Raw genomic sequence first — 12,115 nt, forward strand, 5'->3', positions numbered from 1 at the left:
TTCACTATATGCTTTCATTTAGTCCTGCTTACCTTCTTTCTGTTCTAACGAGGCTCATTTTTGGAAAGGTTTCATTTATGAGCCATTCTAAGTAATTTTCAAGCATGATTCAGAATGGAACTATTAAATCCTGCTTCCCTTCCCATATCATCATAGACCCAGTTTCTTCCAAATGCCTGAAACAGATCTTACATTTCCATAAAAAGGAAAATCACATGAGAAGCATATGGGTTAAATATAAAATATGTTTTTAAAAAATTCCAGAAGAACCCAATATAGCTTGGGTAATTTGAGTGTATTTGTGTATATTTTTAGTTCTTTTCCTTGGAAGAAAATCTACATGACAATTAGGTGATAATATTTGCTATAGTTCTTGTGATTTAATATTCATACATCATGCATTTTAAACAACATAATAAGCCTTTGAGGAGACAAGTGTGCATTACCTTGCTTTAAAATGTAAATTCTGTCAGGAATTGGGTTCTTACAAGGAAGCTTATTCTCTCTGCCTGAGAAATAGTGATTCCATGGAGCTTGCTATGAAAACAGGGAGTTCACAAAGTATATACATCTTTCTGGTCTTGATAAGATACTTCATTTGTTCATTGTTTCTGTTGACTTAAAATGCTATTTTTAACTTTCTCAAATGACCTGAAAATTTTTCCTAAATCACATTAAATATTAATGTGAAGCCAACCAACCCATTTTAAATGTTAGAAACTTCAGATTTTCTAATTTAATGAAAACCCTCAAGACTTCCCTGGGTAGTCCAGTGGTTAAGACTCCATGCTTCCAATGCAGGGGGCTGGGGCTCAATCCCTGGTCAGGGAACTGCACACCACGTGCTACAACGAAGACCAGGTGCAGCCAAATAAATAAATATCCAGAAAATAAAAAAGTCAGAACTCTCATGTCATGCTGGTTCTCAAAGCATCCTTTTAGATAGCCTTCACATAGAGGTCTAACAATCGCCTGTGTTAAGAGATATATTAAGACTGTTCTGACATCCTGAAGGTTGTATTTTTATCAGTGATATCAGAGGTATGAGAGTTGGACCATAAAGAAGGCTGAACACCAAAGAATCGATGCTTTTGAATTGTGATGCTGGAAAAGACTCTGGAGAGTCCCTTGGACAGCAAGGAGATCAAACCAGTCAATCCTAAAGGAAATCCAACCCTGATTATTCATTGGAAGGACTGATGCTGAAAGTGAAGCTCCAATACTTTGGTCGCCTGATGTGAAGAGTCAACTCATTGGAAAAGACCCTGATGCTGGGAGAGATTGAGAGCAAGAAGAGAAGGGGACGACAGAGAAGGAGATGTTGGATGACATCATTGGCTCAATGGAGATGAATTTGAGCAAACTGGGAAACAATGGAGAACAGAGGAGACTGACGTGCTGCAGTCCCTGGGGTTGCAAAGAATTGAAAGTGACTTAGCAACTGAACGACAAAATCAGAGGTATGCGTTACCAGATGCTGGCTAAGTTTGGCTTCCCTGGTGGCTCAGACAGTAAAGAATCTGTCTGTAATGTGGGAGCCCCAGGTTCGATCCCTGGGTTGGGAAGATCCCCTGGGGAAGGGAATGGCAACCCACTCCAGTGTTCTTGCCTGGAGAATTCCAAAGACAGAGGAGCCTGGAGGGTTACAGTCCATGGGGTTGCTGAGAGTTGGAACTGGATGAGCGACTAATGCTTACCTTCTTACTTCCTCACAGAAATCCTATGGGCACATTCCTCACCCAGGACCACACAGCGAGTCAGCAATGAGACCACAACTCATACAGCTGATTCTGAAGCCTGTGCCTTGAACCATGGCATGGTCTCCCTACAAATCAGTGCCAATGATACTGTTTTCATTTGTTTATCGTGCACTGGAGAATCCTCAGTGAGCCATAGAATACAGGCAAACTTGGGCCGGGATCACTGGCTACTCAGGTTGAGCAAGGGGCAGTGGTGAGGCCAGGCCAGGCCCAGAGGTTTCCACGGGAAGAGACGCTAGTGTCTGTGTCAAGAGGTGATGGCTCCCCTGGCCTGAGTCCCCTCTGTTGCAGTTACCAATTCTTTGGTGAGGAAGGCTCTTTCTTCCACATGCCTCAAACCTCATCCTGTTTTGCAAGTAAAATAAAGTTAAAATAAATGCTAGGGGCAGCTTTGATTGGGAAAAAGCTGGCAGAAAGGCAGCTTCAGACAGTGAGGAAGAGGGAAGTGACTGGCCTGGTTTAGCTTGTATTCCCAGAGGTCTGTGGCTTGTACGTGTGTGCTCAGTCGCTTCAGTCGAGTTCCGCTCTTTGTGACCCCATGGACTGTAGCCTACCAGGCTCCTTTGTCCATGGTTATTTCCCAGGCCCCTCCTCCAGGGGATCTTCCTGACGCAGGGATCAAACCCACATCTCCTGCAACTCTGGCATTGCAGGTAGATTCTTTACCTGCTGAGCCACCGAGGAAGCCCCTGCGGACAACTGGGACCTATAAAGACCTCAAGATGCCTTAAGGCATCTTGGACAAGTCTCATGCACCCCATTCCTTCTTCACATTCCCCCCTTACCAGCCAGAACATCCTGTTGCATCCTTGGTTCTCAGTGGAGAGAGCTACCCCTTCCAGGGCATGCACCAACTGCAGAAACCATGGCAACCACGGGGCACCCACCGTGTGGACATGCAGTCCTATTGCCTCACCACCCCAGGGCCTCGCCCTGTCAGGTCCGTTCACACGACCATGTAAAACCCGCTGAATGGTAGAAAGCAGATCTTAGGGAATGATTAGTTGTAGGCAAGGACAATTCTGGACTGAGGCATAACACAAGATAAGGATATCAGCAACTCACTCAAAGCCTTGACCTACTCTTGGACTTGCTTGGTGGTCCAGTGGTTAAGACTCTGAGTTTCCAGTGCAGGCAGCACACGTTCAATCCTGGTCCGAGAACTAAGATCCCATATGTTGCATGGTCCAGCCAAAGAAAGAAAGAAACCTTGACCTACTGTAGTGCTACCTCCAAGTCACAGCTGACCTGCATGATGGAAAACGAGACAGTGGGGGAATTCGTGTAGAGTTACTCAGATGAGTGTTCAAACCAGAGATGGTTAGAATGATGGATCACTTCAGCAAGAAAACAAAAGTTGGTTAGATATCTAGAGGTAAGTGCCCTTTCAGTCTTCAAGATCAGTTGAAATCCTTCAGCAAGACAGCAGTGGGAAAAGCACATGGCTGCTCGAGACCTTTCCCCGTTGGGAAGTGTCATGAGCACAGCTGTTAGATTCTGGGAGGAGTAATGCCAGCCTTGCACCTGTGAAAAATTCTTTGTTATTTCCCAAGCGTTTTCTAAGCCACCATCTCGTTCGACCCTACGCTGTCCTGCCAGGCATTCACACATCCCTGTATTCATTCACTTCACATTTATCATGTGCCTGCTCTGGCGCTGCACCTGCCAGGCTAGATGGGCCTGAATGCTGATGCTCGTTTCATAAAGGAGCAGACTATACTGTTAGGTGGTTTGTCCCGGATTCCACAGCGAGTCGAGGCCAAGCCGGGGGGGTGGCGGGAATCAGGGCTTTCAGAGCCTGTCTGCTCCTCCGTCCCAGCCCCGTTTCTGGCCCTCCTGGGCTCGGGAAGCTGCTGAAACCAGCACCCCGCTAGTCACTGTCACGCACTTTCTGCTCTTCAGGGAGTGAGACACCACTCTAAGCCACCAAAATCTTTTTGCTATTGAAGTTGAGACGGCGGAGACTAGCACGCCATTGAAGTTAGTAGATTACTTGCAGGTGAGTCTGCATGTGACAAGGCTGGGAAAGAAGGGTGTTAGTTTTCATTATTAAAGTCACGTTAGTCAGTCCAGGGGGGAAGGAAGCAAGCCTGAGGCACTCAGGTGCGGAGTAACGGCAAGCTGGTGTGATAATGCTGCCCGTCTAGCATAGAGGGGACACGTCGTGAGCTCTGGACTCGGGGTGTTGTACCACTGTTCCTGCTTCCCTGGTGGCACTGGTGGTAAAGAACCTGCAGGAGACATGAGGGGCGAGGGTTCGATCCCTGGGTCGGGAAGATCCCTGGAGGAGAGCATGGCAACCCACTCCAGTATCCTTGCCTGGAGAATCCCATGGACAGAGGAGCCTGGCGGGCTATAGTCCACGGGGTCGCAAAGAGTAGGACATGGCTGAGCGACTGAGCACACAGGTCACGTCACTGTTATTACTGTAATAGTGACCTAGCTTAATCTTAATCTAGCTCCACTTAACCACAGATGAACCTGCATTCTCCTAGCCTCTGTAGAGGGAGCTGATGGAAGCCGACCACACACTGACGGATGACTCACAGCTAGTGGGTCACTCTAGGCTGGAACGCCTGGGACCTGCTGCTCCTAGCCAATGAATGGCCAAGCTTACTAAAATCCATGGGTCATCCCAGTCCCGTGAGTGTGAGCTGATCCTTTTGTAATTTAAAACTTTAACTGTACATTAACTGGTTTAAAAAAATGAATTTGATAAGCATGAGAATTATTTCTATGAAAATGATGAAGTGCTTCAGGACAATTCAAAGAATGAGCTGCCAAAATCGTTTTGCTGTTGCAGGTGGGATTGGTGAGACTGTGCAAGATTGGGGGATAAAACGCTAGAAGGATTCTGCACTTGGACCGCCTGGCAGCTGACTGAGTGCTCACTGTACTTTTTAAAATATAATCTAAATTTTGTAATCAATTGTTTATTCGGCTGCTCTGGGTCTTGTCTGCGGCACGCAGGATCTTTAGTTGGGGCCTGCGAACTCTTAGTTGTGCAGCACGTGAGATCCAGTTCCCTAGCCTGGGGTAAAACCTGAGCTCCCCGCATTGGGAGTGCAGGGTCTTAGCCGCTGCACCGCCAGGGAAGGCCCCTCCTTTCACTTTAAATGAACCAAAACAGGATCAGAGGCAAAACCTTCGGGGTATCGCTGATCCAGTCAGCAGACCTTCTCTCAAAGGGACAAGTCTCGGTAGTTCTCTCAGAAAGTGGGTGTTGAAAGTTCTACAGCAAGTGACATGTGACGTGAACACCAAGGAAACATATCATACAATCTGTGTTGTAGGAGCACTGGTGGATATCCTCTGCAACTCAAGAGTTTTTAAAAACTCAAGTTCTTTCTCAGTAGAGAAAAGTAGATCGGCAGACAGGTCTGCAATATTGAAACATGTCCAGTTTATAAACTGTTACCTCCCCAAAGAGTGACACTAAGTTAGAGCATCAGTGAGGGGGAGAACACAGAGCAGGGCTTCTGAGGGCTGTCTGTCACCAGCTGTGAAGTTTCCAGAGCCCAGGGCAGTGAAACTACGAAGCCCCTTCTGCAAATATTAGTAAGAGTTTCAAGATGGCAGCAACATTAAACAAGCCTGGGGCCCTTCTGAGCACAGGGTCCTGGGTGGCTGCACGGGTTACGTGCCCCTGAACATGGCTCCGTTGCCACTGACTGCTACTGGCAAATAAGTAGAACTTCTTAAAGAAGTCTTGTCTGTACCAGTTTATTCCTCTCATAAAAAGTCAGTGTGAATAGGACAGACTTGGACTTGATCAAAGATGGTCTTTATCATTAATTGTACTTCTGATAAGGAAATACATGAAGAATAAAATTGAGCATCTCATACTCTTTCTAAGTAACTGGTCTTTACATCCTAATTGTCAGGAATTTATAAAGTTTTGTTTTTTTTCGTTCCTCCCCCCTCTACTTTACCTCCCCATCCCAAGAATAATATTCTTGATCCAATCTATGGATCAAAGGATTCTGAAATGTTTAAATATATCTCTTATGCAAAAGGGTTTGAGTTCTATTTTGGAAAAAATTAGAAAATAAGAATATAGACCCTATAGAGTAAATCAAAGATATGTTGGCCATGAGGCAAAGGCATGGAATGAAATTCTTAAGAAGAAAAGTTTAACACAAAATCTTGACGTGTAAGAGGATGGTTTAAAAACTGTTTTTCAATCTGAGTTCAGACAGACTGAAGATTCTGACAAGGAATAAGGTTAACAACAATGGAGTCATGATGATGATTTGTTGGAAAACAAAATTTTAAAGGATGGAGAAATTATATATACCATGACAAAAACAGATAAATCAATATGAAGAGGATATTTGATTCAAGACCATAAATCAGTCATACTTTGGTGAGCATTGCCTTGTGTGTAGGTTTATATAATTTTGGAAAAATGACAGAATCAGCAGTCAATGTTGAAATAATAAAAAGCTAGAAGAAATACACCAAGAAAAAAAAATCACACTTTAAAGCCACTTACAATTGCTGCTCTTATTAAATAAACATAGTATCTTTTGTTTTTTATTGTTAAACATGGTATATTTTAAACTGGAATGGAATGTTTATGGTATACACGTATCACTTTTGATTTCTCACGTTGACTTTTGTGTTTAACTAGTGATCCCTCAACTAGGAAGACTTCTCTTGGTTATTATATTCATTCATTCTGCTGCTGCTATGGTAGGAGCCCTTGTGTCAGGCTTGGTTGGTTGCTGAGTTACTTGAAAAAGTCATTTACAAGTTCATATCTTAAACATCTTTAACTTAAAACACATAACTTACATTCACACATTGACTTTTTTTAGTACAGGGACATATGTGTTGGTTGGTTATAGTTTCCTGAGCCTTTTTCACATTAACCACACCATCCTAATTCCCAATTTCTGTTTCTTTAGTGGGGAATGAGAAATTATAGATCTTTGCAGAACAAATTTGAGTGTAAACTCCTTCTGCATTTTTAAAGACTCCTTTTCTTGTTTTCTTTTAACAGAGGCCTTGTCCAGTTCAGCAGCTGGTTGATGTCTTTTGTGTTTAGTGTCTCACATTTATTTGGGTCATTGCAAAGCATTCACTTTAGTTTTCTTAGAAGCATTTGCCTTTTTTCACACTTACCTTTCACAACTTTACACAGAGACAGACCTTGGGTGTACTGCAGGCTCAGTTCCAGACCACCACAAGAAAGCACACATCATAGTCAAGTGAGTCGCATGAACCTTTTGGTTTCCCAGTGCATATGAAATTGTGTTTACACCATACGCTGTCTACTAAGTGTGACAGCATGTCTAAAAACAATGTAGATACCTTAAAAATCCTTTATTGCCAAGAAATGCTGACATTATCTGACATTGCAGGTTGCCACAAACCTTCAATTTATACAAAACCCAGTGTGTTCAAAGCACAATAAACTCAAGCAAGAAAACAAGGTATGCTTGTATTTAATTAGATTTCATGAGTTCAACTAGTTAAAAACAGACCTGAGAACTTGGTAACTGGTGGGAGCAGAAAGACATCGGCATACTGGAGAGTAGACCCCTAGCTTAGGGTGTGCTGGATTATAGGCACACCTGTTTATTTTTTAATTTTTGTTTCATATTGGAGTTTAGTTTTATTTACAATGTTGTTTTAGTTTCAGGTAGATAGCAAAGTGATTCAGTTATATGTATACCTATTCTTTTTCAAATTCTTTTCCCTTTTAGGTTATTGCAGAATATTGAGTTCCTACAAAGACAGAAGGTGTTTGTAGGTTATCTGTCTTAAATACAGCAGTATGTATATATCAATTCCAAGTTCCCAACTTATGCCCTCTTTCACTTTTCCCCTTTGTTAACTATAAGCTGTTTTCTGTGAGTCTGCTTCTATTTTGTAAATAAGTTCATCTGTATCATTTTTTTGATTCCTCATATAAGTGGTATCGTATGATATTTGTCTGTCTGACTTGCTTACTATGATCATCTCTAGGTCCATCCATGTAGCTGCAAATAACACTATTTCATCTTTCTGAAGGGCTCGGTAATGTGCCATTGTTTGTATGTACCACTTTTCTTTATTCATTCCTGTTGATGGACATTTAGGTTGCTCCCGTGTTTTGGTTATTGTAAACAGCACTGCAATGAACACCGGGCTGCATTATCCTTTCAAACTATAGTTTTCTCTGGATATATGCCCAGGAGTGGGATTGCTGGATCATGTTTAAATGTTTTAGAGGGAATGGAGAACGTGTTGCTGAATGGAATACTAGCTAGCCTTGCCTAAGTTGCTTGGGGAATTAATAAATTCCCCTGCCACCACCCATCTAGGGTCACACCCAACACAGCTACCTATGGGAAAAACGGCGTGAGTTATAAATCCTCAATTATGACTTCCAATTTGTGGCTCATATTTGAAATCTGTTTTCATTGAAATCCCTGTAATGGGCCACAGGGCCTGTCTCAGCATCTCTGCAGGTGCCCTTTGGGTGGATGGAAAGGCTCCTGGGATTCCCTGGATGCTGTTGGTTCTTAAGTCAGACCATCCAAAATATGCCCTCCATATGGGAGGAAATCTCTTCATGGAGAGTAATGATAAAAAGTTTTACTTGTGTAAATTTTTATTAAGCTTTGTCATAACAGAGAAGGAGCAGAAAAGATGGCGTTAACAGTGAGGCGCTGTTTGTTGTGCTGTTCGCCTTCCCTGGTCAGACTGAGATTCTGCTTGTGTTGCTGACGGTTGGGGCTTTGCTGCTTCTGCTTGGTTTCTGGCACTGATTTTCACCCGGGGTCATTTCTAGAGCAATTAGTCTTTAAAGTAGGAGGCAGTAGGTGTCCTAGTATTCACTGAACTTTCTATTTGGTTTTCAAAAGGCTCACTAATTAAAGACTGGCTAAATCCAGTCACCCACAAAAGGTCATGATAGAACACCCTGGGGACAAAACAACCCCCCACCTCAGGGTTCAGAAGGGAACAGTGTTTTGTAAGATTGTTTTTGAGTTGTTTTTTTTTTTTTTTTTTCCCTTAATCTTTTTCTAGGAGTTAAAAAAAAAATGTTAAGGAAGTTAATTTCTGCTAGATCCTGGGCCCACGTGGCCCCAGGGCCATCCAGGGCTGGGCTCAGGGACCTCTCCAGGGAGGGTAAAAAGATGGGAGCGCGCTGAGCGAGGAGGCTGGGCTGAGGTGGGCCCCGGGTCGGGTCAGCGGCGGCCTCCCCTCCAGCCTCTGCTGCTTTCCCGACACACGGACCACCGCTGCGCCCTGGGCCGTGTCTGCGGCGCATCCGTCACACGCGCGCGCCGGCCGCAACACCGGAGCCCATCCGTGGGCCTGCGGTGCTGCCCGCGTGCCGCCCACGCGGCCAGCGACGACGCCCGAGCTGCCTCCTCCTCGCGCCCCTCCTCCTCTCTGGGTCAGGCCGGGGGAGGTGACGGCGCGCGTGTCCGGAGCCGGGGGGGTCCACCAGCCTCCCGCCCAGATCCCTGACTCACTCTGCGCTTCCCTCTTCCTCTCCCCTGCAGGCAGTGTGACTGGAAACAGTAACTCCACGTTTATTTCCAGCGGGCAGGTGATGAACTTCAAGGGCGACATCATCGTGGTCTACGTCAGTCAGAACTCGCAGGAGGGCCCGGCGGGGCCGGGCGGCGGCGCGGGGGAGCCGGCGGGACGCCCGGTGCAGGAGGAGAGCTCGCCGCGCTGCGACTCGTTCGCTGGCCTCGGGCCGCGCTTCCCGGATGCGTGCGCCAGCCTCGACGTGGGCCCAGGACTGCAGGAGTGCGGCGCCCCGGAGCCCGACAAGGCCTCGCGGCCGGTGCAGGAGCAGGGGGCGGCCGAGACGCGGCGCTGAGCCGGGAGCAGCATTGGCGGTTCTCTGCGCCCCTCGGGGCCGCTGGGCCTCCACACGCGGGCCCCGCACGTCGGAAGCCGCGTCGCCGCCCGGCGGCGGGGCGGGGCGGGGCGCGACGGGGCGTGGTCTTGGAGGGGCGTGGTCCCTGTTGGGCGCGGCCGTTGCCCGGGGTCTGCGCCTTCACGCCCCTGCGTTCGGTACAGCTGCGTGAAATGACCCGGCGTCCTTCGTCCACCTTGCTTAAATGGGATCGAGGACTTTGGCGGGGGGGAGGGGGGAATGTACGTTTGTTATTACTACTCTGCCGTCCACAGTCAAGTGTCAACGCATTGCACAGGTACACGTGGCTGTCTTCAGTCGCTCCCCTTTTTACCTCCTTTTCTAGTTTTTCTTCTCCTTTAACCTCCCATTATCAGCTCATCAGTGGTTTGTCTCTAAATGGCATCTGTTTCTACGGCTGTCCCGTTCCATTTGGGTCTGTATCCTCCCCCCCAGCCCTTTCTCCATATTTGATATTTGTATTTCACTGTCTTTCATAACGTTTTTCTTGATACTGTCTCCTCACCCCACCCCGTTTCTTTCTTTTTACTGTTTAACGATTTTCTTGAAAATTCTCCTGCGGGTGACGGTCTTTTTTATATTTCTTTCACCCCTTCTCACAAGCAGGTGCCTGTGTGCAGTGATGGAGGGGGTGGGGGCGAGGAGTCTGTATTAAGCACTTTTGGGAAAAGGCTAGAAATGTGAAACCTGGCGGGAAGCTTGGGAAACAAGAGGAGAGACTTTGAGCTTTTGAAAACTTTTCTGAGTTCTCAGTTTTTTTAAAGGAAGGGAGAATCCCCCTAAATATTTTTAGGTGTGTGTCAACTTCTGGGCAGCCCAAAGCTGCAATTTGTGTCTTTCTCCTTTAATCCATCTCAAAATGGTTCATCCCCATCCCCATCCATATGCCAAGATGAATGTGCATACCCATCCCAGCAGAGACAGCAGAACTTGGGTAACTAAGTCTCTAAAAATCTCCAAGTTTCTGCACTTGGCATTCTCATTCTCGAGAATGGGGAAAACATGGAAAATGAGTAGGATATGGGATGGTGGCCTGCACACTCAGTGAAAAAAAGAAGGTGCTGCAAAAGTTCAAGAAAGGAAGAATAAAGACGTTAATATGCATTGTTTCTTTCTAAACAAGAAGAGCATAAATGTGTTAGGCAGTAGGCCCCATTTTCTTCCTAAATATGTGTCTTTAGTTTAGCCTTGTAGAAGTGGAAAACATTCCTGTTATTTTCCGTGCATCTGAATTAAAAACCAAGTCCTTATATTGTGAACTTAAGAAGATGTATCACAGAGATGCTTTCTCTTAGCATCAGTGCTGTTGTGAGGAAACATACAGTGTGACCAGGTTGAAAGGGGTTACCCGGCGTGTTTCATCCATTGGGCCAGTTAGCCTTTGTTTTCCTCAGATACTAGAGTTACAATGCCTGAGCACATTAAAATTGATTTTGTGGATCTGGTAGGTTTTGAAAGTGCTAATAGTAGTCACTGTCCAGACTTCAGTGACCTCACACAAGGGTTTCTCCCTGTTGGTTGCAGGTCTGTTGGAAATGCTACAATAGTAGCTGTCGATGATGATTTTTAATGGAGAAGCAGAGGTGGCTCTATAATTTCTGTGGCTCCTTAGCAGACATGAAAAATGGCAGGAAATAAGCTTATTGCCAGAATGATCCGTTGGTGAGAATTTACTGTCTGCACTGCCCTTTGAGATAACATCCATCCAAAGAGAGATGTTATAAAAATGGAAGTAACTATTATACCTTTGGTTATATTACAGTTCACTGAGGAGAAGGCAGAGCTAAAGCCCCAAGTTTCTACTGTGACTGTCACATCTCACTGATACTTTACCTTTCTCTGCTTTCTTTTTTAAAATTTTTCCTACAAAAAGGCACTAATGGTAATTTTTGACACTTTCCCTACTTGGAAGTAACAAAAGAATGCTACAGTGAATGTTAAAGTATCTTGAGCTCCTTAAATAGAAGGTGCTAAATAAACGCATAAGAATCTACTTTCAGAAGAAGCTATATTCTTTGCCATGCTGATCCTTGCTAATTCTGTACTGATCCAAAGACAGTTAAATGATAGGAAATGGACAGCAAATATAGCTCTGTGTCTGTATTATAGAGTTGTGTGTGACAGATGTAAACAGGATGAAATGGAGACAGTAATGGAAAACTGGGGAATGTGATAAAGAGATTATTAAACTTATATTTGACAACACACTTTTTTTCATGGCTTGTTTAAACAAATCTTTTTGTGAAATAATGACCTGACTTCTTTCTGATCTCTGTGGCGTGCTGTGGTATCAAATGTTGGTTATACTGTGTCATTGGTGGAAACCTTGACAAGAGCTGGGACGTAAGGTGCCTTGTTTTAATAATATAGCCACCGTAGATCCCGCCAGTAAAACTCCTTAAAGTGCGGGTTGCTGTGCGGTGGAGGGGTTGAAGGGAAATGGAGCCTGGTGTTTTCTACCCCCACC

The 12,115-nt window shown here is 45.1% G+C and overlaps 1 protein-coding gene across 3 annotated transcripts in view; it reads left to right on the forward strand.

The window, feature by feature from the left end:
• The window catches only part of TNFRSF11A (TNF receptor superfamily member 11a), a 62,966-nt gene extending 51,111 nt beyond the window's left edge, over positions 1-11,855 (forward strand). For all 3 annotated transcript variants that reach the window (XM_059881110.1, XM_059881111.1, XM_010819019.4), the window contains exon 10: positions 9,263-11,855. In XM_059881110.1, coding sequence (XP_059737093.1) covers positions 9,263-9,588 — 326 coding nt within the window. In that variant the 3' untranslated portion in view covers positions 9,589-11,855. The remainder of the gene's footprint in view (positions 1-9,262) is intronic.
• The last annotated feature ends 260 nt before the right edge of the window (positions 11,856-12,115 follow it).

The sequence above is a fragment of the Bos taurus genome, chromosome 24 (genome assembly GCF_002263795.3).
Source record: "Bos taurus isolate L1 Dominette 01449 registration number 42190680 breed Hereford chromosome 24, ARS-UCD2.0, whole genome shotgun sequence".
Classification (NCBI taxonomy): domain Eukaryota; kingdom Metazoa; phylum Chordata; class Mammalia; order Artiodactyla; family Bovidae; genus Bos; species Bos taurus.